This window comes from Brienomyrus brachyistius, chromosome 15 (assembly GCF_023856365.1).
Source record: "Brienomyrus brachyistius isolate T26 chromosome 15, BBRACH_0.4, whole genome shotgun sequence".
NCBI classification, from domain to species: Eukaryota; Metazoa; Chordata; class Actinopteri; order Osteoglossiformes; family Mormyridae; genus Brienomyrus; species Brienomyrus brachyistius.
Window position 1 is genome coordinate 20482212 of NC_064547.1, and position 27698 is coordinate 20509909.

The window sequence follows — 27698 nt, forward strand, 5'->3', positions numbered from 1 at the left end:
CGACTTGCCCGCCACGCTCTCCCACGTTCACGCGCACGTGGACCTGCCGCTTTCCTCCTAACCGCGACTTGCCCGCCACGCTCTCCCACGCTCATGCAGATGTGGACCTGCCGCTTTCCTCCTAACCGCAACCTGGCTGCCATGCACTCCTGCGCTCACGCGGATGTGGACCTGTTATTGTCCTCCTAACTGCGCCGTGAACCGGCCGCAGGTGTCGGCGGCGAGTGGAGAAGGCCGCTTTGAATGGTGGACACCTGGATGGGAGCAACTCGCACCAAAGGCACCGCCGGCCTCTCAGGCATGTGTGTGTTTGGTCTTAACAGGACATGAAAGCTGGCACAGGCCGGACCTCGCAGTGTCCCAGTGCGGCGGGAAGGTAACACTCCACGTCTACATTCTGAGCACAGGTGTAAAAGCATAAGCAGCAATATCGATTTGTAAATATATATATATATATATATATATATATATATATATATATATATATATATATATATATATATATATATATATATATAAATTACAGGCTCATATAAGCCTAATCATCTTACTAAGGAGCCTCAGGCTTTAATGACACACAGCTGCCTATTCAGACTGACAGGAAAACACCTTTCTTTCTGCCACATCTGCCAAAGGTCAACACCAGAGTAAGAAGGGTCTGCCAGAGGGAAAAGATTTCATTGGAACAGCAGGCTGAGCCTGGACACCCCTCTGGGCTAAGTGGCCCACAGAAAGCTGTGTTACGGGCATCGGGCCGCTAGGCTATGAGCGGAAAGTGGACACTGAGGCATGCTGGGTAAAATTCTGAAAATCACACAATCTGTGTACAGCTGCAGCAGGACATTTTCCAAACAGATGGAAGCTGCCCAGGTTTTATACGTAGGAAAGTAGCAGCCAGATAAACAGTTTATGGCTTGCTAGTGATTGTTTATGCAATTCAAAATAATACGCTGCTTTCTATTCAGTCTTATAAACACGCATGACCAATACAATGGCTACAAACCTGACTGTGGTCAAGCCCTGCCCTGCCATGAGTATGGAGCGCCTCAAAAAAGTCAGAAGTTCTGTTGGGAACATTTAAGATTATGGCTTTTTATCCCAGATTATCCCAGATTTATATGAGATCATCTGATATAACTGTGCGTTTACACCCAGTTATGCATAGTTGCAATTATATTTGCAGTACCATAGGATGTCTAGCAAATTAGAGCAGAATCGCACCTTTGCGCATCATAAACGTCACGGCTGAGCCACAGATTCAGAGATTAGCCAATCATTCCTCTCCACATGCCAATCGCAGAAGCATGGTGATTCATAAAGGACAGAGTAAGCAAAAGTGGTTTTCTGGAAAAACTAATTACATATTATATATGTGCACTTCGTACTTCGCATAGAGATGACTGAACTAGAGGTGAGTTGTGCTTTTGGAGATGCTATTGTACGCACCAGAAAAGTGACGACTTCACATTTCCTGATGACTAGAACTCAAGTGTCTAGCTTCCTGCAGTACCGAAACCCTTCTGCTATCCAGGTGAAACTCTGCACAGCACATCGGAGGAAGAGGCTATTTACAGAGACATTTGAGATTAAGCCTCTTTGCCATTTCAGCCACATGTGACGTTTGTATATTATGTATATCTGCATATCAGTTTACCTCACCTGTGATGACCATCCCACAATATATACTGTATAGAGAATGGTGAGGCTTTCTATGAATATCATGTCTATAAGAATCTACGAACACATTCATAACCCATTATGATGCATTCGTAAAGCGTTATGAACATGGAAAGAAATATTCATAGAAAGGCATAAAGACATCACATTACAGTAATAACACAGCCGTGTGTGTTATGCATTATGAATGCTTTATGAAGCTTTTATCTATAATGCACCGTAGATACCTTCATAATGCAGTACAAAACATCCTTAATTCTTATGCTAACCATTATAATGCATTATGTACGACAGCATGACAGTAAAGAAGGTGTTGGCAATCCTATCCAAAAAGGGCTGGTGTGTATGTGGGTTATTGGTGCAATTACATCACTAATTAGAGGACCCCTGAAGCGTTACCTAGACAATATCATGGAAGTTCCCTTCATCAGGAATGAGCCCAGTTACTGTCACCCCACTGTCAAATATAAGGAATATATGCATATTTATGGGCTTTGATGGCCTTCTGACAGGGGACTCCCCAACTGCACAATAACGGTGGAGAGGCACAAATCCCAAAAACCCTCAGCAGAGACTTCTAGCATTGTACCGACGCTCAGTCTGCTGTAAGCTGGCTTTGGTTTGTATATGATGTGCGGACGATTGGGTCAGCATACTGTGACTGTGATCGGAAGGTCACCAGCTCGAATCCCAGGGCTGGCAGAATAATTTCACGTTTGGAACCTTGAGAAAGGCCCTTGGCCCCTAATTCATCCAGGGACTGTCTGACCCTACTTTAAAAAAAAAACATACGCCGCTTTGGATAACAGATTCTGCTAAATAAATAAATGTAAAACCCATATGCAGACATCGCAGTACACACTGATGCGCGCATTTGGTACGCTGCGGTGCATGCGAGGCTTTACGAAGGCACGTACATAATCTGCTGGCGAACCTGCGCCCTGCAGCAGATGGGCAGCCAGCTTTAGCCCTGCTGGCCAGCATGCGACAGACGCAGCACTCTTCCAGGCATCCCAGCCTGTCCATATGCGTTTTTTTTTTCCGATGTGGTGTGGCTGAATTTGAAGGGGGAACGAAAAGGTAGGAAACATTTTTGCGACTTTCTTGATTCAATTTACAGTTACTTTAGTCTTGTTCCAGTTCATTAAGAATTATGTAAAATAAGCAGGTTGCTTTTGTATTACAATTCCTTCTTAAAGAACAGTAGGTCAGCATACTTGCGTGTTCTGTGTACATGTTAAAGCTGCTTTTAACACAATGTATTGCCCATAACTCCTCATAGCAGTAGCGCCCCCCCCCCCCCCCCCAGACGGGGCCGCTTCAGTCCTGCAGGTAGTCCTGTGCATGTGCGGTATGCGGATGGCTTGCTGCAGAAGTGGGATGCCGTTGCAGCCCCTGCGCTGAAGGAGGACACGCTTTGCTCACCCAGGGGAACGGCTGAAGAATTCTTGGGATAAGCCCAGATTGAAACGGCAAGAAGAGAACAAGCGTTTGAAAATTCACTAAACTCGGATTTTGGAACTCTGTTCTGGGATGGGACACCGCATGGGGTGCATTCAGAGTTAGGAATGGGCTGTAACAGACCCAGAAGGAAAGATATTCACTGACTAAAGCGTTTTATTTTTTTAAAAATTGGGGAATTAAAGAAATTCTGCCATAATAGAGGAGAATCCACTTGGTAAGTCATTTATATCCCCAATGCGGGCTGTTTGACGGCACTGCCAAGAGCTTAGGGCTGAACTGCATTTAATGTTTTTCCATGATGAAATCCACTGAGGAATTATATCTGCAATTCTATCACAGAGAGATGTCCAGATATCTCCACCAGATTAAAAGCTTTGTGCCACCCTCTGATCGGAGGCCATGTTTCCTCCTGTCGTTTGTTTTGTTTGTGGTTCGATCTTGGCCAAAGCCTGCTCGTTCATCGCATAGTGATGTCCTGTGTGCAACTCTGACACACACCCCTGCCAATTTGGCAAATCGGCTGGCCTTGGGTGGTTGGGCTATGTGCCGACTGGAGGAATAGCGAGATATTCAGTACTGGCAGCCAGGTGCCAGAGCAGCCAGCAAATCCTGATTGGAGGAGTAGTGAGACCTTCGGTGCTGGCATCCAGTAACATGCAGGTGCAGGAATGACCAATGAATCCTGATTGGAGGAACAGCGAGAGCTTCGGTGCTGGCAGCCAGTGACGAGCAGGTGACAAAGCGACCATGAAATCCTGATTGGAGGAGTGGCAAGACCTCTAGTGCTGGCAGCCAGTGACACGCAGGTGCCGGAGCAATCACTGAGTCCCAGTTGGGACTCGGGGAAATGAGTGACCATTCCAATATTCCCGTGTCCTGGGCATGGAACTACCCGTTGAGTTTTATGGAATTCTGGGTCATAAGCTCTCAATTGGGAACAGCCCAGCTGGTACGTGGCCTCTGGAACCATGGCAACGTTACTATCAGCATGCTATGTATGCAACAGACATGTAGCAGCAGGCTGGCAAGCTGCATTTGCACACGCGACATACAAGCGGCATCATACACACCCCCTCTATAACTGAGCAATAGGAGATATGTCTCCATACACACTAGGTTCCATGTTCAGAGCTGATGTTCAAACCACAGTCATAAAAGAGGAGGACCAGTCTCACCGAAAGATTCTCCATGCTTGGGGGGGGGGGGGGGGGGGGATGGTTAGAGCCAGCTCATAGGAAGGGTGGACACGAGGGGGGGGGCAGATGGAAGTTGCCCCCCAGCCATGACATGTATGGAGATTGTACTCTGCATGGTGCATACCAGCTCACTGAACCATGCAAACAGAACTCATCAGCTATCGGGGGGAGTGGGAGGTGGTGATGACCTGCCGATGAGTAACACCCCATGTCAGTGGGGGGGGGGGACTTAATTTACAGCTCGATGGCATATGGGTACATAATGAATAGGGTCCAGGTCAAAATGTCACCAAATAAAGTTCTGGTTGTCTTGCACAAAGTGGACTGTCAAGATGACCCCCCCAGCTTTGTTTATTTTCAGTTTGGGCATGCGGTCTGCCCAACGAGGCCCAGCAGGGACAGGCTCGATAACACCCCCTCCTCCTTTACACAACACACTGATCAGCCCTCTTTCAGAATGCTGAACAAAGACAGCTAATGTTTTATCAAGAGTCTCACCCTGTCCCAGAGCACAAGGAACTGGGCATACTGCCCCCTTTAAAACCATATCTGTGACACTAAGGACCCCACAAGGGGGGGCCGGGGGGGGCACAGGGTATGACACACACCTGACAGGCCACTCGGAGTTTCTCACAGAAATTGCCTTCAGTGGGTCCCGCCTCCATCCCTGCTGGGGTTCATGGTCTGCAGATGTCTGAATGGGGGGGGGGGGGTATTACAGTGTGAGGGCAGACCAGGATACCGAAGTGCGGGAACACGTGCAGGAAATGGCGACGGCGTGTCAGACATCACTTCCTGAAATCCCAGAGCGACAGTGGCCTCCAGCCAAACACTCGGCCCGGTGCGACCCAAACTCCATCTGTGCTTTCCCTCCAAGGAGTGGGGGGGGGGGGGAGATGCATCTCATTGGGGGCTGACCGCAGAAGCACGGACACACAGAACGTGAGGAGTCCATCTCCATTAACAAAATTAAAAGGAAGAAAATCTATTTTCTCATTACTTCAAAAAATTGCATTGATGGGCCAAAGTACTTCTAAATCAAAACATGACACCTTTTCTGCAGCAATATAATCCTGCCTGATCCCCTGTGGGAACAGAGAGACCAATCGATACTTGGAAAGAGCCATCGGTCTAATGAGTCTCCCCGTTTCTAATCTTGACAATAACATGGAGGTGGAAGAATCCAGTTTGTCTGGAAAAAGAGCAAAAATTTGATTATTTGCAGACACAATACTGGGGTCCCATTCATCGACTTTCACTGCTTCTACTTTTAAAGGGTCACAGAGATATTTTCAAGAACAATGATGATATATGGTCCACCTCCGACATGTCCCACGCAATCCCACACACCACACAAGCACCTGTCTGTACAGGCTTCACCGGACCCCGTCCCTGGGACCCGCCACTTGCAAAGAACTGGAGGGGGTCCGGATCAGGGTACGTCACTGCGCACAGCTGCCCGCTAAAGCAGAACCTGATGTTTCCCGTGTTTACGCTTGGCTCTGCTCGATCGGGTTACAGGACCCTCAGAGAAAATGTTTTTACTGTAGATTATAAAAAGCATCTGCACTTGAGAGCGACAGACTCTGAGACACTAAGGAGGGAACCATGAAACATGCATCGACACACGAGAGCGACAAGTCCTGTGAAGAAAGGAAGCGTGAGGCGCAGATCTGCACACAGGAGCAACAGGCCCCGTTAAGGAGGGAACCGTGAAATATGAATCTGCACGAGAGCAAAAGGCACCGCTAACAGCTCATTTATACCTCTGCGTCGAATCAACGCTGTAAATATGTTGTAGCCTCGCACACACCCCTCGTACTCAAAAGCCCCGCACACACCTGCATGTACCTCTACCCCAGCCACCCCCTATTCATGAGAACCCTGCATGCACCCCCGCTCCGGGCCACCCCCCATACCTGAAAGCCCTGAACCCGGGCCAAGTAGTCGAGTTGCTGGGAGGGCCGAACAGACGCGCAGGGCAGGGGGGTGGTCTTGCCTCCCCGAGAGCCCTCGGCCTCTGGTGCTGCGCCATTCAGCAGCTCCCGCGCGATGCTCGCTGTGCTGCTGGTGCCGCCGTAGTATGGGCCGGGGCCCGGGTAGCTAAGTGGGGGGGCGGCGGGACCGGCCTTGTTTCTGCTGGCCTCCATCTCCTGGTAAACATCGGGGGATAGGTGGAGGATCCCCTTCTGCACTGGAGGGAGTAAACCAAGAGCAGCGGGGGGGGTCAATGTGAGCCTTCCCAGTAATTTACACTTACACACGGCTGGCTCTCAAATGCCAAAAAGGGTCTTTCTCACCCCAGGAGACGAGTCACAGGAGCCCCCCAAGTACTGGAAAGGGGTGCTTCAAAGTAGCATCACGGAAGTAAACCCACATCGCAATGCCATTTAAAGAGAAGTAAACCAGCATGGTCCATGAAAATGGTTAAAACCTCCAAGTTACTTCGAGCATCGCATAGTCAGCCTCTTCTTATTTAACCGGTTAATCTCCAAGGAGTCTGGAAGGCGGCAGGCAGCCTCTGAACTGTGACACTGGGAAAGCATGAGTGGGAGGGAGTAGCTCGGCGAGGGTTCAGCACTCAGGGATCCCGTCGGACCACAGAGGGCAAAGCATGGGTTTGATCTGAACTCAACTTTTAAAATGCAGTGAGAACAAGCAGCTGAGCACTGGTGTACACTTCCAGACCTCCAGCGCAGCTCCAGTGCAGAGCCTCCAGGTTCCAGAAATAAAACAGGGAGGATATGCACGGGTAGGTCCACCTCTGCGCAGTGATGCACGCTTAGTGATGGGTTGTGTTTTGCATGAGTCACTCTACAGGCTTGTCCTCAAGGTATGCAGACACACTCTGGATGCACACTCTGGTGCACTGGGTGCACTGGATGCACTGGTGTACACACTGCATGCTATGAGAAGCAGAGTGTGTGACACTTGCGATCACATTTATAAAACGTTACAAATAGTTAAACCTGACACGGTCTGCACATTCACAGTGTCACATAAGTGTATCAGAAAGACCTTCAGCACATGACGCATTAAGCACCGTTGATGGTAAATAAGAGCAAAAGAGTAAAAGATCCATTCATCCACCTTCCACCCACTCGCAGTGTTGCTACAAAATCAAAGAATGATTCAGCCAAATTCCATCCACAGCAGCTCTGGCCATCAGAGTAGTTATCTTCCTGTTACAGTCACTGTAATACGATGAAAGACAAAGATCTATTTTGCTGATTTCGGCATTAAGCATCTACCTCAGCTTCTGTAACCCAATATCAATATCTGAACTGTCCAGAAGGTAGCGAGGGAACATCACTCTGTCCATTCAAGGGTAAATGACACCCTCCCAACCCGCTCCTTTCCGTCCCAGAGGTCAGGACAATTTCTTGTTTTTTAAATTATGGGACTAATATTTTGTTGAACATGATTAAGTAGATGGTTAAAGAAAAAAGCATATTATAGTGATTAAAAAGGTTTCAGGATATTTTTATGTCTTTGAAAGTAATAATTTAAACATCAAAAAATGCTAACACACAGCTGTTCTAAAATCATAAGATAGTTTCAGTTCAAAGCAAAGTAAAATCAAACAGTTACATTATAAATGTATTTGTATTCTTGGATTAGATTAGGCAGAGAGGAACCAGAATAGAACTCTATTATATTTAATAGACAATTATTTAAAATCAAGTCATACAAATATAGAAATGTTGTGTAAACTAGTATGTTAGTTTAATGTCAAACCAAGATATATTAACGCTCAGCTGAAATGTGGATGTTAGTGTACAAAGCATAAATAAAGGTTCTTCTAAATTTTGCTTGAAGATTAACTTCAGGAGTTGTCCGCAAACAATAAGGAACTGAGCTGTCTCCCCCCTCATGGTCTGGTGAACTACAGCATGATGAAGGACAGTGACAGGAACCAGTAGGTGACATGCAGTGATGATCCAGCACTGCTACCTGCACATGAAGTGATGATCCAGTATTGCTACCTGTACCTGCACTGATGATCCACAGATCTACTGAAAAATTTGCCAGTTTCTTATACCACATGCTTTTCCCATTCAAGCTTTCACCATGCAGCCCATCTAAGTGACACACACACACACACACACACACACACACACGCATCCCATATTATCATCCCATACACCCCTCATGACAGAGCAACTGGCAGCAGCGATAAAACCCATTTCTGTTTAAACGGGCCGCAGAAATAGCTGCATTCTGCATGGATATCGTAAATCGGCAAGGTGCGAGCCAACATGACGTCAGGCTTCACAGCACACGCATACGCACAATCACGCAGGCCTCCAGCCTCTTGCACCCCACCCAAAATAATGGGCTTCACCCTGGAACTGCTTCTGGGTGGACACCCAGACCAAGGCCCCCTCCTTGATTTAAAACAGATAACGATTAAAGTCCAAACTGTAAATCAGAATGATGAAGCAAGATGTCAGAGTCCAATGGAAAAAAAGCACACAGATGAGGAAATGAAATGCGGCAAGGAGGCTGAGCAAAGCCATCTGGAACGCACTCGGCTGGGGCTTCTCCTAAGGCGGCCATAATCACGCCTCCCCGCTTGCCTGCTCAACTCTCCAGGGGGGTGTGCCCTAATCACGCCAGCCCGCTGCCTGCTGAGGGCACCGCGCATTACAGCGATCGAACTCCGAGGCCGTTCTGCCAAAGGTGAGTGAAAGGCTGGAGGATTGATGCGTGGGGGGCGGTGTCTTAATCGCTCTGCGGCACGTCTCTGGCCGTAAAAGCCGGGTCGTGGGAGTTAACGGCAAATTGATGGATAAGCACAGGCCTGTTCGATATGCCACTTACACCCTGAGAGCACGGGCAGATCTGCCAATAACTCACGGTAGACTTCATCTCTCAGGATCGATTTCTGCTCTACGTGTTTCCGATCCACGAAGTCCGTCACCTGAACCTGGGCTGGCATACTACTGATAATGTTTACATTTGCTATTACCTCTTTTCCACTAGTGCTGGTGCCGGTGCTGGTGCAGACAAGGAGTGGCACTACCTGAGAACCGGCCTGCATTTCCACTGGTAAAAAAAATGTTCCCGTAAGAGTATGTATTGCAATCATAATTTGGAGGCTGCCTACCAAAAATGAATATAGAACAATGGGGCACTTTTAAACGTTTTCCGTTCCACAACATTCCGCAAGTTTTTTGTAGATTTGGTAGTGTTTTTTTTTTTTAAATCGTTAATAATGTAGCCTGCTGTCTCCAGCTGTACTTTAAATTCTGCATGTTTTCAGCAAACGCTAAAATCAAACAAAACATCAAACGCTAGAAATAACAAAAAATGGCTCTGCTGAAGTTTACAGTGCACAGTAACCCCTCCCCACACATTAACATCACGGGTTTCAGGGCAGCAGTTCCCGGGAGCTGGGCCAGAGCCAGTTTTTTAGGCACGGTACCAGTTGATGGCCAGTGGAAAAGCAGGGAACTGGTTGAAAGTCGGGCACTGGCTCGGCACTGGCAGCAACGCCGCGTTGGGGGGAAAAGGGATATAAATCACTTGTATCCAAATGGAAGAAATACATATTTCTTTAAAACCCGTGACTTCTCTCTCTGTTCAAGGGAGTTTGCTATGCTAATGTGTAGAGTGTAGGGTAAGCATAGGGTGGGAGAGAGCAGAATTATATGAAGGAATGGAGTGTAGAGATGAAAAGCGAGTCACTTCTTTGGTAGGTTGGGTGGCTCTCGGTCTAACAGTGTCCACCATACATGGATGATGGATGATGATCCTCCCGTCTCTGACGACAACCCCAACTGCCCCCCCCCCCCCCCCCACAAAATGCGGGTTGGGAATCCAGACCGTGTCATGACCTAACCGAGGCAAGAGAGACACAGGACCCGTTTGCACGCATGTGACCAATCATTTGTCATCATCATATCTTGTGGGAATCGGGGCGGGGGGGGGGGGGGGGGGGGGTTTAAGGCTGTTGAAGAAACACAATGCCGTGTTTTCAAAGCAAATAAGCACAAGTATTTTCATACTGTTTTACCATCAGATTTACAACTGGGGGCCCTTCCTCAAAACCCAAGACATAAAATGACTAAATTAGCAGCCACTCGATTGGATGGAGAAGATACGTATGTGGATGCTGTGAGTAAAACTGCTAAATTAACAGCCTGCTAGTCAGACAGCAGCAAGACGCGTAGACCATGAGTAAAATGGTTAGACTGGCAGCCAGCTAATCGGACAGCAGCGAGACGCATGGGCCATAAGCGTAATTAGCAGCCATCTAATCGGATGGCGGCGAGATGCAGAGGCTGTGAGGAAAATGGGGAAATTAATGGGCAATTAACAAACGTGGGCAACACGTGTAAATCAGCACCCGGTTACTCGGACGCTGGTGACCGGCAGAAGCAGCAAGTAAAATGGCTAAATTAGTGCCTGATTAATTGTACTGGTAGCAAGACATAGAGGCCGTGAATAAAATAGTTAAATTACCAGTCGCTTAATGACGCGGCAGCAAAACATGCGGGCTGTGAGTAGCCTTTTCTGCTTTCTGACAGCCTGAGGTTACTTGGCAGCCAGTTATCTGCCCACAGCTACTCCTGAATATTTTATTTCTGCTGTAATCAGTGAAGCTGATAGTCAGACAGTATGCCTGGCTCGGCACAGAGCACACCAGCAATGGAGGGTGAGCCTGGCGTGAGCCGCACTTCTGCCACCGCGTCCCGAGAAACTATCCATCCTATAACCATCCTCTTACTTCAAGTCATCGAACCCTTGTTTTTATTTATCTATTTTCTGAAATTACCCTTTTCACTGAGTTTCAGCGTTGAGATTCAGCATCTGGGGGCCTCTGCATTTTAAGTTCTTCTGTGTCCAGAAACCCGAGTTGTTCAGGACCGTGGCCATGTCCCAAATCCTGAGTGACAGGTCGAACCCGTGCCCAAAAATGCAGTGGGTCTGGATTCCACAGGCTTGGGACTAACCCCCCCCCCCCCCCCAACGCCGCGCATCCTGGGCCAGGCCAGTACAGAGCATCAGCGTGGGCGGCCTGAATGGATGGCGAATTTGCAGGCCCCCCACGTGGCTGGACCCCCAGCCCCCCCAGAGATTAAACAGGAGTGAGGGTCGTATTCAGATGGAAGGGAGAGAGAAAAACAACTTACTGGTGCTGGTAGTGTCTGGATACGGTGGCTTTTGTCCATTCCAGCCTTTGCTGTCTATCTGCTGTAAAATCAAACAGGGTGGAGATTGGTGGGATAAGACTGGGGCTATGGTCCTGCTTCTCATTCACACCCAAAGTCATGCTTTAGGAGAGCATCTCTACAGCATCTGCACACCTTCCAGCCAGACCACCCAGAGGAAGCCTCAGCCAAAAGCACCTCCCCGTGAGGAAGGGGGCCCCCCCCGGCACCTGCCTCTGACGGAGCCTGTGTGAAGGTGGAGGGTTTGTAGCCCAGTTGGAGCAGCATGGCCTCAGCTGCGTTCCTCTTGGACACCTTCTTGTTGGGTCCCGTCCCAGTGGCGACCTCGTCACACACCTTCACCTGGGTCGAGAGAGCGTGTGACCGTGCCAGGACTGTCATAAAAACTTTTGATGGCAAATCCCTAGTTCAATACATTGTTTGATGGGGTAGATGTTATCTAATATGGCACGAGATATTTCATCTAAAAGAAAAAAAACACTTAGGAGAGGTAGTGTTGTATCCTGACACATTTCGGACTCCTCTGTTCAGTCAGGAATGGCAGAAGGTCTTGATGACTCTCTGACTACTGGGAATGCTCTTGTAATAAGCACACCACCATGCTCCCAGCCGCTGGCTGCCGTGTGTGACTCAGCAGGGTATGTGAAGTGCCTTTTACAGGAACTGAACTCCTTTGTACTGAAGTCCATTGTGTGTAGCCAAAGGTTCCCAGTGTACTCTGACGTGAAAGTCACATGCATATTCAACAGCACTTTACAACAATAACCCAGAGCCGCTCATGTAAACCGAAACAATAATGCCATAATCATAACACTGCGGATTAAAACGCGAATAGACCTTAATGTATGAGTATCCAGTTACACGAACTGCAAAAGCCAAATTACCGAACAGGGTTTGGATGCGGTGCATCTGCTGCTACGACACAGATAAGCAGCTTATAAATGTTTTTTTTTTTGAATAACGAATGAAAAGCTCTCTGCATGGTTTATTAGCATTTAGCCACAGGTACAGATGCATAACAGGGGCTGCATTAAACAGGGAAAAGAACAGAAATCTCATTTATACCCCAGCCGGGACAGGAAAGGTATGGAAATGTTAGAAGTGAACAGAAATATAGAAACACACGAAACCAAAGCCCAATGCCTCCCTGAAAGAAACCAGGAGAGCCACATAATCACCTAGGAACCATTGGCGTGTGACACATTGGCGTGTGACACTGACATGGTCCACCGGAGTGGCAAAGCAGCTCGGAAACTGAAAGAGAAAATGTACCACGCTGGCTTTAGAAAGCACCACTGTGCCATCCGAATATCAGGAGCGTGACTCTAATCAGAATTCCCGCTTTAATCACAAACAGAAAGCCGTGTAAAACACCGGCTGGTGTTTGTCTTTCCCTTATGGCCTGATCTGGACTTTTCCCCCTATCTAGTTCAGAATACCCGGAGTCGGAGCATGACCTCACTGGGGAATTACGCTACTGGGAAATCCTGCTGGGCTTTTCTCCTTCGCCTCAAAAACACCAGGGGAAATAAACAAGTACCTACTGACTACCCGCAAAATGATGGGGGGCGCCTGGCCCTCGCCTGCAGATGAGATCGAGGGCCTGGAATTCTGGTCCAGCATCTTGGAAAGGTTTGCTAAGCAGAGAGCATTGGGCCAAGGACACAGCAACACAATAACACTGCAGTATGAATGTGGCCCCCCAGGGTAGAAAGTGAGAGTATCCTAGCAGAGAGTGAGCAGGAATCCACACATTCCAGGCCTCCCCTCAAATATAAATGACAGCAGTAAAGGACTGTACTGAGCAGCCTGCATATAGAGACTCCTTCCTTCCTCTCTGTCTCCCCAATAGGCGCCCCCCCTGACCCCACCTGCATGACGAACTCCCTCCGCCGTGGCATCCCCCTCTCCGACAGCAGCACATATTCCGGCTCCTTCTCCTTCTTGGCCTGCTGGATCTGGGCCAGTCGGCTGATGGGGTTCATCCCTTGTCCATATTCTGGCCCCGTCTGTCCTCGGAGGGGAGAAGGGGAGGGTGGGGGGAGGTCAGCTCTGCCGGGGCTAGACGAGGTCACTCTGATGGCAGTTTAAAGCATGCCATGCCCCTGGCCTGGTCCAGCAGGTGTCCAAGTGACTGAGGAAGCTGATGTTGTGCTAATGGACATCTTGAGCTACTTGCTGCTGATGCATCCTCTGAGGTCCTCACCTTTAAAATGGTCTTGGGCCGTTTTTTACACCGTATTTTGGGCTTTTCCACCACGGGGAGGAAGGGCAGTTTCCTAAGGTCCTGCAGCACAGAAAGGGCGGCCCGTTTCTTGGATAGCTTTTTGCTGTTGCCCTCACCCTCAGCCGTGTACTCGCCCACCGTCACTTGCGTCAGGAAGCTCTTCATGTGGGGGGGACCGCTCTCTTTCAGGACCTGGGGGAGTGTTAAAGAGAGCAGCTGAATTGGGAGACGCATGAGCATGCAGGTAAAGAAAAAAAAAAAAAACATCTCAGGGATTCACGATCATGCTCCCGGTCAAATGACGATGTGACTCAATCATATGAGGTACCTGCTGGAGTCAGATCAACAAGAGAAACCACTGGCCAAAATGATGATGTGACACAATCATATGAGGCACCTGCTCGAGTCAGATCAATAAGAGAAACCACTGGCCAAAATGATGATGTGGCACAATCATATGAGGCACCTGCTGGAGTCAGATCAACAAGAGAAACCACTGGCCAAAATGATGATGCGGCACAATCATATGAGGTACCTGCTCGAGTCAGATCAATAAGAGAAACCACTGGCCAAAATGATGATGTGGCATAATCATATGAGGCACCTGCTTGAGTCAGATCAATAAGAGAAACCACTGCCCAAAATGATGATGTGACTCAATCGTATGAGGCACCTGCTCGAGTCAGATCAATAAGAAAAATGAATGCCTAAAATGACGGAGAAATACACCAAGCATCTTCCAAAGATGTTAATACAGGTCTTCAACGGCATCATTTCACTCAGAGTACATTCATCTCATCTTACTCATGCTACTTCATTTAAACATAGAAAAGATGAATAAACAAACAAGCCAACAAGCATCTGGCGTTCGGTGCTGAACAGATAAACAAAGATTTCCAGCATTCGAAATGAGGGGAATTAATGATTTCTCTTATTGCATGTGTGTAAGTGTTTATTGAGAGACATTATGCAGATACGATGCTCATTAGCATTTGAAGCCGAGCTGGCAGTGCGTCACATATATAAAGGCTCCGTGATTTGGAGGACCGAGGCTCCAATGAACTTCCACGAGGAGCTTGGATAGGAAGCAGATATTGGATATTTCCGGAAGACCTGGAGCTGCTGGGGGGCTGGAGGCAGATTGTCATGTCTCCGATGGTGACAATCTCTGCAATCGCAGCTCTATTTTCGTTAAAAGAGCCGGGTCTTCAGTCAGCCGAAGGGCATAAAATGAATCAAAACCAGCGCAAGTGATGTCATTCGTTTTCTGAAAATGCAGAGTGCCTCACACTGCAAGTGGCAGGTGGGATCTCACGCTCGGGGGGGTCACACATGCACACTGGACCCCCGGCTTCCCGTCAGTCAGCGCAGCTTTACTCCAGCCCTCCTCAAATCAGAAATGAAAGCCAACGGCCCCTCTCGGTGTTTTCCATGCCCCCCTGCTTTCCTTATGACTGCTCTGGCAGCCACACAAACCCCGACTCACCGTTCAGGCTTGCCTGCCCCCCCACACCTGCCCGAGGCTAGACATAACCTACAAGGCAGCACCCTCACGCCCCTCCCCCGAGGTGCGGATGTTACGACCCACCCCGCTGAGCGATCGGTGCCAGTTTGGCAACGCTGGATGCCCGCTTCCCGCATGGTGATGAAATCACAATGTGTTCCTGACAGTGTGGCCGAAAGCCCCCAGGAGCCCCTGGGTGTGGAATAATTAACTTCTACATGACACCCTGTAGGGGGTGCCACGCAGAAGCGCCAGGGTGCGATGTATGCAAAGCGTGTGGCCCTCACACGTGACGGACATGGGGGAGCATTCACACGTCTGTTTATTAGCGCACAGCAGGTCACGGGCCACCGGCAGCACGCCATCTGGACCATCGGGAACTGTAGCGACCTTGAGCGTGGCAGGACTGCACAGCGGCGGGCTTAGCGGCGGCAAGGGGCCATTTGACATGCAGGGAACAGTTGGGAGGTGAGCACGCTTATCAGATGGACATCAGCTTCAGTGAAACCCACTGTGACCTCTCTGTCTCTCTTTTTCTGAGGCAGGCCGATGTCTCCTTCAAAGACTGGAGAAGACCCCCGATTCCTCCTCACTGTCATGTCCTCCCTCTCTTCATTCCAATGCCCCCTTAATAAACAACAACTATTCTTCCCATCTGCTGTATATTTCAATGGATAGTCACATGCTGTAAATATCACACCAGAATACTGAATTGAATCCAATGTCTGATGTCGATTCGATGTTGGGCCTCTTTCAGAAGGATCTTGTTGGTCCTCTGCAAGGCCTTATGAAAGGCAGAGCCAATCAGCAAACGGTCCCAGTCAAGGCTAGCCCACAGGGCAGTGGAGCACAAAAAACGTCTTCATGTGGGCCCCGGCAAACTTTTGTTGGATCCCCGGGACAAACCAATATTTACCAAAGCAGGGGCCCTATTGTGGACATGGCAAAACGGATTCTTTTCCAGCGGTGTCATCATTGCCGTGCCCCATTATGAGTTTAACAATTAATTAAGCCCTTTGAAAGACAAACTCTGACTGCTGGACCTAGTTCCTGTGTTAAAAAAGCCCAGTGTCCACACAGCCGATGAATGATTCACCAAAGCTGAGCTCCTTTGTCAAGCAGCCATGGATTGAGGGAAAGCAGGACATTCCTGAAGTCACGTCCCGTTCATTCAGCGAGGGGCTGCCGGGCATGGCTGCACTCTCACGGCACCGCGGACCAGGTCCGGCTCGTCCTGGAGAGAGAAACGGACTCTCTGTAACCCTATCAGGCCGCATGACAGCGCCGCGCAGACAAAAAGAGCCAGGGAGCACAGTGGATGAGACTGTCAGCCAGAGCGGCTCGGGTTTCTGTACGCCGGCTGCCCAGCGCAGTTTGGGTTCGGTTGCCATGGATGCGGTAACCGCGGTCGCCGTTTCTCTGGGGTGTCTCTGCCGTGCCTTCAGGTGCGCCCCGGGGCAGGTGACAGTCCCTTTGGTGCACGTTAGAAGATACCCCTCTGTGTAGGTGACAGGGGGGGTCAGTGTCCGGGTTGGGGGGTGTTATATATCACCGAAGAGAAGGGGGAACTTGGCACAGGATGGTTGCCGCTCGATGGCGGCAGACGGAGCTCACAGACGACACAGAATCCGGCACTGGCTTCTGATGTTTCAGTGCCCCGCTTCCTTCGCGGGCCAGCGCAGCGCAGCGCAGGCTTCTGTCTGGCCGTGGGCCCCCGCCTCGTGAACCCAACAGGCCGGGGATGGCGTGCGCCGATGGGGGAGGACGAGGGAGAGGCCTGACTGCTCTGTGAGCCTGGGGAGGGCTCGGGAAGGGCCGGGGTGTCAGACAATGGGCCGGACTGAAAAGGCCTTTTGTAGAATCTGACGGAAGGATCTCTGAGGGGGAAGCGCCAGGCCCAAGTCTGCTGCCCCCATACTGCGGCATGACAGTCACATGCACAAACCCGGTGATTCATGCGCTGAGTCCTTTGAAGCCAGTGTCTGTTTGATATTACCTGAGAAGGGTCTGCATGTGTGTTTAGCTTTCCTGAAATCCCTGCTTCTCCCTCTGGCAGAAGCGAGCCCAGAACCACCGACATAATTCACCTAGAATCATGGTGTTGTCATAACCGTCTTAAAGGCTGAAGTCACCACCAGCCTCTCTGTAGCCAAAGCATAGACGCCATTCTGACCTGTATAAATCTGAGCTTTGGAGAAATAGAAAATGCACTGCTCTCTCTCTCTCTCTCTCTCTCTCTCTCTCTCTCTCTCTCCCCGAAATGCCAGGGCCCCAAAAATTCTGGAAGGACTTTGAGTCTGGGCAGGGCTTCAGGAAGATCTGAGCACGGTGCAAAAATGTTTAGTGCAAACACTGTTTCTGATTCGGGGGCCCCAGTGGCAGCCAGGGGGAAGGTGTCTGTTTTGGATGAGTACAGACACAAGATGGACAGGACGGGACGTGGTCAGGGATAGGGACAGGACAGGATGGGGACAAAACAGGACATGGACAGGGATAGGGACAGGACAGGTACATGATGGGGACAGGATAGAACAGGGTCAGGGATAAGGACATGACCGGTACAAGGACAAAACAGAGACGGGACCAACGTGTCAAACACAGCAATCAGAGGACAAAGAATGAAGCACCAATTTCAACAAGGCTTATACAAACCACAGAAATAATCATGCAAAAATACCTGAACAGTATTAATCCCTTTTTTTACGGTTTGACAGTTCCAGTAGCTAGTAAAAGATGTGTGAAAAATGAACGAACGGCATGAGTGGCAGCGGATGGAAGTGAGGGACTTTGGGATATCGAACGGGCAAAGCTATGGGGACAAAAGCACACGGAAGATTGTCACACCATGTACATCAACACAAGCTTGCAGACAGGGGCTGGTGGTCTAGGTGAAGACCACGCGGCATGCAGGGCGAAAGCAGCACAAGCAGCACCGACAGCAACATGGAAACTTTTGGAGAAGGCCCGGAGAAACCCGAGCCGCTGCTTCCATGGAGACAGCAGGCTGCTGACGCGCGTGTTCTCCATTACCTCGAACGTGACGGGAAGATTCCTCTTGAGCGCGATCTCGTACACCAGGCTGATCTCCGACTTGCTGGCGTCGCCGCTGTCGCAAGCCTCACTCTTCTCCTCCACGCTCTGGAAGGGTTAAAACGGCCAAGGACTGCGAGACGTTTTCCGGCTGGAGCCCAATGTCTCCCCTCGCCCCCCCCCTCCCCCCGCCGCTGGCCGGGGCGTCCTACGATGGTGCACTTGAAGGGGGAGGCCCATGCAAGCCTCACTGTGACACGAAGACCGTCGTTAATTGTGCAGGCGGGCTCGCCCACGGCCAGGGCCTGCGTGCCATTATGCTGTGAACCATCTTCCTTTTCCTCCAGAGACCTTTTTTTAAGTTTCTTTTTTCCTTCCCCTGACAAAGGTATGGTCCCCAGGGGGGCTGAGGGGGTGTCCATTGATCAGTACTCTGGTGTCTACATAGCTAGGCAAAAAAAGCAAATCTGCACGAATCCAAGCCATCGCTGCAGTCAGAAGACACTGATTCCCTGAGGTTTCATAGACCCCGGGGGTGGAGGGGGGCAATGGGACTGTTGCATTTGAATATTATTATCATCTAGCTGCCCCATCTGGCTGTCAAACATACCCCTCATTAAAACTAACAATGCCAGGCCAAGAAACTGCAGTTTCCACTTGTTTTTGTGATTATAGTCCTATTTTTTACATGAGACACTGAAGGGGAATCAGAAAAACAATGGGGGTGCGCACCGTGGGGGTGTTGCGAGCCCCCGGGCGTGTGTGAGCGGAACGGGCTCCCTCTGAGGATGAGCCACGGTGCCCGGACTCCAATGGGCTTCCAACGTGCTTTTTAACGCCTTTCAAGCTGCATAAAACAATTTAAAGGCAGTAACACTAATAACGGTATTACTTACCGTATAGTTTAACGCACTAAAGAGCTTAAGCCTACAAATATGTGCACTTCTGTGCTAAACCCCATGTGCCCTAGGAGCGTCAGGCCGCCTTTGAAGGTAGATGACTGCTGTGGGGGGCGGGGGGGGGGGGGGGATGGGTGGGATTTTGGGGAGTGTCACGCAGGTCCTGGTACATGAGAGTGCCCAGGGCGTGTACGGGGATCGTGTCTTTCAATTTGTAAAGCAATACACAGAAGCAGTGGATGACAAAGGGTGTATTATGAAGACAAGTGTCAGACAGGATGAGCAGGGAGCCAGAACGGCTTAAATAACCAGCATCCACGCCAAGCTTTTCGCAAACAACTGAAATCTGATTTCCGGTGGGGGGCTTATATAACTGCGGAAATGCTTCCTGAACGAAGTGTCAAGTAAAGCACAGTAAACTTCCGAAAGCCGTCTGTAATGGCTAAATATAGATCATTAACTTTTGCTTAGCCATGGGGAGTATTGTAAAGCACAGGAGAATTGCTGAAAGGGGGATGGGGTGTAACTGTGGGAGTGGGTGTGCTGTGGAAGTCCAGTGAAAGGTTACCTGGTGTGTAAGGACCTTAAGCTAGGGTTACCTGGGGAGTAGGGACCCTGAGTTAGGGTTACCTGGGGCGTAAGGGTCCTGAGTTAGGGTTACCTGGGACGTAGGGACCCTGAGTTAGGGTTACCTGGGGAGTAAGGACCCTGAGTTAGGGTTACCTGAGGAGTAAGGACCCTGAGTTAGGGTTACCTGGGGCGTAAGGGTCCTGAGTTAGGGTTACCTGGGGCGTAGGGACCCTGAGTTAGGGTTACCTGGGGTGTAGGGGCCCTGAGTTAGGGTTACCTGGGGAGTAAGGACCCTGAGTTAGGGTTACCTGGGGCGTAAGGGTCCTGAGTTAGGGTTACCTGGGGCGTAAGGGCCCTGAGTTAGGGTTACCTGGGGAGTAAGGACCCTGAGTTAGGGTTACCTGGGGCGTAAGGGCCCTGAGTTAGGGTTACCTGGGGAGTAAGGACCCTGAGTTAGGGTTACCTGGGGTGTAGGGGCCCTGAGTTAGGGTTACCTGGGGAGTAAGGACCCTGATTTAGGGTTACCTGGGGCGTAGGGGCCCTGTGTTAGGGTTACCTGAGGAGTAGGGGCCTTAAGTTAGGGTTACCTGGGGCGTAGGGGCCCTGAGTTAGGGTTACCTGGGGCGTAGGGGCCCTGAGTTAGGGTTACCTGAGGCGTAGGGACCCTGAGTTAGGGTTACCTGGGGCGTAGGGACCCTGAGTTAGGGTTACCTGGGGCGTAAGGGCCCTGAGTTAGGGTTACCTGGGGCGTAGGGGCCCTGTGTTAGGGTTACCTGGGGCGTAGGGACCCTGAGTTAGGGTTACCTGGGGCGTAGGGGCCCTGTGTTAGGGTCACCTGGGGCGTAGGGGCCCTGTGTTAAGGTTACCTGGGGCGTAGGGGCCCTGTGTTAGGGTTACCTGGGGCGTAGGGGCCCTGTGTTAAGGTTACCTGGGGCGTAGGGGCCCTGAGTTAGGGTTACCTGGGGCGTAGGGACCCTGTGTTAAGGTTACCTGGGGCGTAGGGGCCCTGTGTTAGGGTTACCTGGGGAGTAGGGGCCCTGTGTTAGGGTTACCTGGGGCGTAGGGGCCCTGTGTTAGGGTTACCTGGGGCGTAGGGGCCCTGTGTTAAGGTTACCTGGGGCGTAGGGGCCCTGAGTTAGGGTTACCTGGGGCGTAGGGACCCTGAGTTAGGGTTACCTGGGGCGTAGGGGCCCTGTGTTAAGGTTACCTGGGGCGTAGGGGCCCTGTGTTAGGGTTACCTGGGGCGTAGGGACCCTGAGTTAGGGTTACCTGGGCTCGTTTCTCAGGAATGGGTTCGTTGCGGAGGACCTGCAGGGCTTTCATGGCGGCACTGTGGCGTGCGGCCTGGCGTGTGCGTCCCTCCCCAATGAACTCATTGCTCCCCACCATCAGCTGCACGTAGAAGATTTTGGGCACGGGGTAATGGTACCTGTGATGGAGTGAGGCCAGACAGAGAGAGAGAGAAAGAGAGAGACAGAGAGAGAGAAAGAGAGAGAGAGAGAGAGAGGGAAGAGAGAAACAGAGCTTTTGATTTATAAGAGGATTAGGTTATGGAAAACTGGCAGTTTTATCATCACAGCACAACCCAGACAGGAACAGGCATCTAGGCAACAGGATCAGGTCCTCCGACGTATCTGTGTTTGTGTCTATGTCCTTATTGTATCAATGATATCCTAAGAAAACCACAAGAAGTTAAAGTTTCAGTTTGAGGGCGACAGGGAGAGGCGTACATGCTCGTACTCCTAAAAACATGGAACCCACTCATACCAGCAATGGCACATGCCAAAGGTGAATACCCCGAAAAACATGGACCCTATTCATACCAGCAATGGTACAGGCCAAAGGGGAACAACCAGCAACGGCTACTCCAGGGCAAGGAATTCCCACTGTAACCACCCAAGACCTCCCAGCACACACTTCCTCATCTTCGGGAACATTCCCATAAGCATTGCAGCATATTCTCAGGGTGAGCGTCTTTGACCGTGGCTGACTGGGTTGGGGGTGACCGGCAGCGGGTAGATTTATCTCCAGAGGGGATCCTGCAGCATATTGCTGGCTCGGTTATTAATGTTTTAAGGCAGGGCGATGCGACCGGCTCGCAGCTCTCCGGGGTCAATTACATAACAATGGCTGCTGGGTGATTCCGGGGAACGGGGCTCTCACACAGGCCTGATTTAGGCAGCGCTGAACAAAGAGTTCCAGGCTACATTTCTTATGCTTTATTTTAAATCTGCTTCACTCATGCTGGGCTGTCAGGACACTGTTCATTTTGCAGATTTAGTAGACCTGCACACCCCAACGTTCCCCCCCCCTCCCCCAGCCACCCACCCCAGGATGGAAGATCTCATCAGAGCGAAGACCACAATGCTACGAGATCCAAAGCCACCCCACCTCCATCCAAAGCTATGTCGAGTGGCAAAATGAGCCAGGGCCAACAGTGTATTTTCCCAGGAAAAGTGTGCTGAAGTACATCAGTAACTCAGGGTTACCTGGTATAAAACTCCACCTTCATTCTGATTTATAATGAAAAACAGTACAAACATATTTCAAGCTAAAACCTCAATGGTTATATTAGGATTGTTTGAAGATTTTAATATAACTCCCATCGACTGTTTTGAATGAATACATCAGTAGCACTCACTCTGTGCTCTATGCAAACACATATTAACACTATCATCACATTTGGCTTATATGTCTAATTTAGTGATGTGCATTCGCCATGTATCTTCATAATGATTGATTGTTTTATCCATTATGATGCAATTTTTACACACTGGCGCAATAAAAGCCACAAGTTTTGTTGAGGCAAAGGTTCATTTTTAGAATGAACATTGGATGTTCTCCACATAATAGAAGCTAGTCATTTTTACTGTGATTGACATGAAAGTTGGATTTACTGACCGGCTTACAGAGGATTCATGCTGGTTACAGGGAATGCACGCTTATTTACAGAAGACGCACAATGATTTACAGGGAGTCCATGCCGATTTACATGAGACACATGCTGTTTACAGAGGGCTCGTGCTGTTTACAGGAGGTGCATGTAGATTTACAAAAGATTCATGCTGATTTGCAGGAGATGCACACCTATTTACAGGGGACACATGGTAATTTACATGAGACACATGCCGATTTACAAACGATGCATGCTGATTTACAGGGGACGCATGTGGATTTACAAAAGATGCATGCTGATTTGCAGGAGGTCCACACTGATTTACAGTGGATGCATGCTGATTTACGGAGACGCCCATCGATTTATAGAGGATGCATGCTAATTACAAGGAATGTATGCTGATTTACAGAGAAGTGCTCACTTACGGAAGATGCACACCGATTTACAGGAAATTAATGCTATTTACGGAGAATACATGATGATTTGTAGGGGATGCATGCTGGTTTGCAGAAGATGCATGCCGATTTACAGAGGATGACTTTCACGTTCAGCTAAATTTACATTTATTGCAAAGGATTTCTCTGAACATGAAACAAAATGTGGCTATGTAAAGTATACAACCCCAGAAAGCCATGTTTAAAATAAAGACACTAAATTCAGCTGTACATGCTTGTGCACAGGGTTATGTGAGCTGGCTGAACGGATGCCATTAAGGCACAGGAACGGTCTTGTTCTCCAAAAGAGTTTGAGGTATTTACTTTTGGCTATTATAGACACTTTTATTTGTCCCTTGAGACATGTAATATCAGCCCAATTACCAGATTTGATACCAACTGAACACATATGGAAGAAATTAATATCAAGACACGTGGCAAAACCACCGGGAAAGAAGGAAGAGTAGAGTTACATGGCTAATGAGTAGCAGAAGAATGTTCCTGCCTGATAAAAGTGGAGTGCGGTCTAATCATCGCACTCTGACTGGAAAGAGTGAACAAAGAGAATTTGGGAGAGTGTGGCCACTGGGCAGTGCAATGTAACTGACACCCTGTGAGCCACAATTAACTCTGATTTTCTCAAACAGAGCATCTCACTTTGACAAACAACCAATAGATTGCTAAGCTACAGCATTAGGACAAATATAAAACTCATATGGCCAAACTAAGGGTGGCATGGTGGTACAGTGGTTAGCACCGTTGCCTCATACCTCTGGGACCCGGGTTCGAGTCTCCGCCTGGGTCACATGTGTGTGGAGTTTGCATGTTCTCTCTTTGGGAAGGACAGGCTAGACAATCAACAGTCCACTACAAAGTTGCTCTGTATATATCTTCATTGTGCGTGGAACTGAATGATACGCGGTCTTTTAAACACACATATCAAAATAAACTTTTATACAAAAATCTTATACAAAAAAAACATGACGCTGACATAAACTGTGACATACGTGGATGGCAAAGAAGGTTTTGAAGATTTACAAAACTCTTATGTGAAAATGTTCTCTCAAGACGGTAACACTCAGGGGATCACTGTGACTCCACCCTTGAAAAGTGACTTTGGATTTGTCAAAGGTATAATATATTATTAGTATAAGATTAAGCTTATGGTATGACTGCAACATCTGAATGTCTAGACTTGAACTAGGCCTGACCGACCATTTTCTTTCTAATTCCGCATGGATATCAGGGTATCTCAGAACATGGTCTTGTTGGTTTACCGAACTCCTCTTGGATGGGTAGCCTGAAGTTCTCTTCTTGAATGTGTTGTTTCCTTCAGTGACAGCAGGTGACGCGGTTTGGAGGCACCAAAATGATCCCAAAACCATGATTCGTTTCGGCATGTTTGTTTAAATGTAAATGTCATGATTTTACACCACTTCGCTTGACTTGTGGTCTGATGTTCTCACTGCGTAACGCACACGCCTCATTGTCAGATGCAGTTAGACTCCTGCAGGCCGATGTTCTAAAATATCTTGAGGCACATACAGATCATTTTTAAATTGAGTAGAGCATACACATTCTTCCTGGCAAGCAGTGGTTCCACCCAGTTAATCCGCCACGTATGGTATTTTTAACTGGGGTCTTACTGGTCGTGAAGTGGAGGATAGAGTGCTGCAGGGAGCTGAATGTTGCTCTTAACTGACAATATCATGCCTTGTTTCTGGCAGGATGGCCACACAGGGCAGCATCTTCCACTGTACCAAACCCTCCACTGGCACAGCATGGCTCTGTGCTTCAGTGTACCCTCAGGAACTAGAAACGGCTCCGTGAAACTTTCCACACTGACAGGCAAGAAGACACTTTTTTTTATAGAGCACTTCAGGAGGCTTGCGTGTGTTTCAAGAACTTGTGGGATGACTTCACTCTGATGTTAAGGAGTTAGGGTTAGTCCGGTATATATGTTAGCCAGAAAGGTTCTAAATTAGGGCTTTATATATACCCTCTCCATACCTGAAGTTCGAACACCTTATACATCAAACGTTAGAAAGAAGGACTAAACCTTGGTGTTCTCTCTGTCCAAAAGATCTTAGTACCTACACTGTTAAAGATGTGCTTGAAATTAGACGAGGGGCCTAAGCCTGTCCAAGGTGGCTGGTGCAGAGCTACCTCACAGGTGAAGCGGTACATAGGCCTGCGCCATCAGGAATAGGGGGTCAGGAGGAAAGGCTGTGGGCAGGCCTGCACCATCAGGATTAGGGGGTCAGGAGGAAAGGCTGTGGGCAGACCTGCACCATCAGGATTAGGGGGTCAGGAGGAAAGGCTGTAGGCAGGCCTGCGCCATCAGGAATAGGGGGTCAGGAGGAAAGGCTGTGGGCAGGCCTGCGCCATCAGGAATAGGGGGTCAGGAGGAAAGGCTGTGGGCAGGCCTGCGCCATCAGGAATAGGGGGTCAGGAGGGCACATACAGGTGTTTGGAGCTATGATGTTATGAGGAATGGTTGGGGCTCGTTACAATACTGTAACACTGTAGATGGGGGTTTAGGAAACAATCGCAAAAACACCAGCAAGGCCGCATCTGGTCCCAATTAAGGGGATACATAGTGCAGATTGGGGAGGGGCTCTCTGCACTGAAAGCTATGGCTGCCTCGTGTGATCCCGCACTCGTAATTGTGTTTGGTGATATCCGCACGAGTTAACCGAGGCACATGGACCTCACTGAGGCTGATTATCACAAATTAGTCCAATTAGTGCCCCATATTTCTGACGGTGCCAACACTGGGGGGGGCTCTTGCTTGGTGACAAGCGCCGCTGTCTTCAGACGCCGGTCATGGCGCCGGATGGCCGACGCGGTGAGAAGAGTCCTCAGAGGCTCAGCAACACGCTCCAGCACAGAGCATTCCTCAGGCTACAAGTCAGTGTGTTATGTAAGACGGAACCCGGCCTGCTAATCAGCTCCCAATCAAAGTCCAAACGAGCCGGAATGAGACGTTCTGTAACCGGCCCTCCCGGCTGTTACCACGGTAAACAGGGGACCTTTGGCGGAGCTGGGGCAGGCTGCCTGTAACCAATCCTTCCCCACTGTTACCACAGTAAACAGAGCTGCATGCGGCATCAGCACGAGTCTGCTTTCCGTATGAATTATGAAGGGGAAATACATCCAGTTATGTGTTTGTGTCACAAAAGCCATATGCAATTTACTGTTAAATCCAAACGCTCCAATTTCCCGCTTGCTCAGGAAGTGCGAGCTGAACCTGTCAGTGGTAACAGAAGAGTTGAATTCACCTGCACCAGGTACCTCCTAGTGTCCCGACCCACTGTAGGGGACCCTGAGGGACCCTTGAATGATCCAGACCCCACGGGTTGGCTGCCCACCCCCAGAGCCCACGGTCGGCAGTCTGATTTACGTGTCTTCTTCCCTGATATTAACGAAACAAATCCATCAGAGGGGACTTTAATTCTCTGACTCCCGCTCCCTTGGGGGGCGGGCAGCATTACCCCCCTGACTTTGAAGGACGAGGGTGTTCCTGGCTTTTTTTGAAGCCGTGCCCTCTGGGCGACTACCACCATTTCTGTTATTGGGCTGGGTGCCAGGTAGGCCCCCGATAGTCACCCAACTCCATCTCTCGCGAATTCATTAGCACCCCCCGCCCCCCCACTCGTGGCTGTGTCTGCACAGCCTCACACAGCATCCATCCGTGGGGCCATGGACAAACAAGCCAGCACGGGGAAGATGAGTGCTCCACATGCAGCTAGTTCTGCTTCACACACAGCCAAAGACTCGGGGCTGCGGGGATCTGGGATGGGATTCAAGCCCACGCCCCACCTGGGGCACCTGTCCTGAGCTTGAGGACTTTCCTAACATGTTACACATTTACCTGCAATGACAGGCCAGTCTGTGAGTTACTGCTAAGAAAAATAAAAGAAAAAAATCGTATATGTAGAGAGGGACTCTTCCTTCTCTTAACGAGCTGAAGCCGATACGTTAAAGTTGCAAGAACCAGAATGCAGTCCTCTAACACGATAAACAGAACTTATGCTGAATTCCATTTTCTAGTCAGAGGAATCTACACAATCCTGACCTCAGACCTGAAGATGGCTGCCACCTTTATTAACAAAATGTTAAAGCTGTAGTTATATACGGCTTATTAGCACTTGCGTCTTATTTGCGGCTCATTTATTTGGGTGCGCACCCAACACTGTCCAGCCGCTATCTGTGTGTATCTTACTTGTTTCTTTGTGTTTTTATGCACGAAATACCTTGTGATGCGTTATTATCAACCGATATTGCTAACAATAGCTAACAATTCACCGAGTTAGAACTGGGGCTTGTTTCAGAAAGCAGGATTTCTTGCTTAGCCGGATAAGTTATCAGATTTAAGGTAGCTCTGACTTCCAACTTCCCAGGTAAATGTAACACAACAGTGTATCTCTGTAATTTCCCCGGATTTCACAGACCCCGCAGGTGCAAACTGTTTTCATTTCTTTTAAAATATATTATGACCCACAAAATTTAAATATTGTGGAGAGCCCAGATCCTTCAGGTGCGTCGGCTAAGAGCTATGAGGGAGTACTGGACTGGGGAGGCTTCCAGTGTCTCAAATGACTCTCAGCTGCCCCTCTTTCA

The 27698-nt window shown here is 49.3% G+C and overlaps 1 protein-coding gene and 2 long non-coding RNA genes across 3 annotated transcripts in view; 1 reads left to right on the plus strand and 2 right to left on the minus strand.

The window, feature by feature from the left end:
- stau2 (staufen double-stranded RNA binding protein 2) overlaps positions 1-27698 on the minus strand; it is a 66881-nt gene that overhangs the window by 22356 nt on the left and 16827 nt on the right. The window contains exons 6-12 of the mRNA XM_048976946.1: positions 21015-21174; positions 18277-18384; positions 13722-13934; positions 13387-13524; positions 11729-11857; positions 11477-11537; positions 6257-6531 (exon numbers count right to left, since the gene is read on the minus strand). Coding sequence (XP_048832903.1) covers positions 6257-6531; positions 11477-11537; positions 11729-11857; positions 13387-13524; positions 13722-13934; positions 18277-18384; positions 21015-21174 — 1084 coding nt within the window. The remainder of the gene's footprint in view (positions 1-6256; positions 6532-11476; positions 11538-11728; positions 11858-13386; positions 13525-13721; positions 13935-18276; positions 18385-21014; positions 21175-27698) is intronic.
- On the minus strand, positions 19316-20963 carry LOC125708981 (uncharacterized). The gene is made up of 3 exons (XR_007382565.1): positions 20922-20963; positions 20240-20766; positions 19316-19867 (listed from the first exon to the last, which is right to left on the minus strand). It is a non-coding gene; the product is annotated as an uncharacterized LOC125708981 (long non-coding RNA).
- LOC125708983 (uncharacterized) lies at positions 20503-20833 on the plus strand. Its single transcript, XR_007382566.1, has 3 exons — positions 20503-20575; positions 20607-20668; positions 20731-20833. It is a non-coding gene; the product is annotated as an uncharacterized LOC125708983 (long non-coding RNA).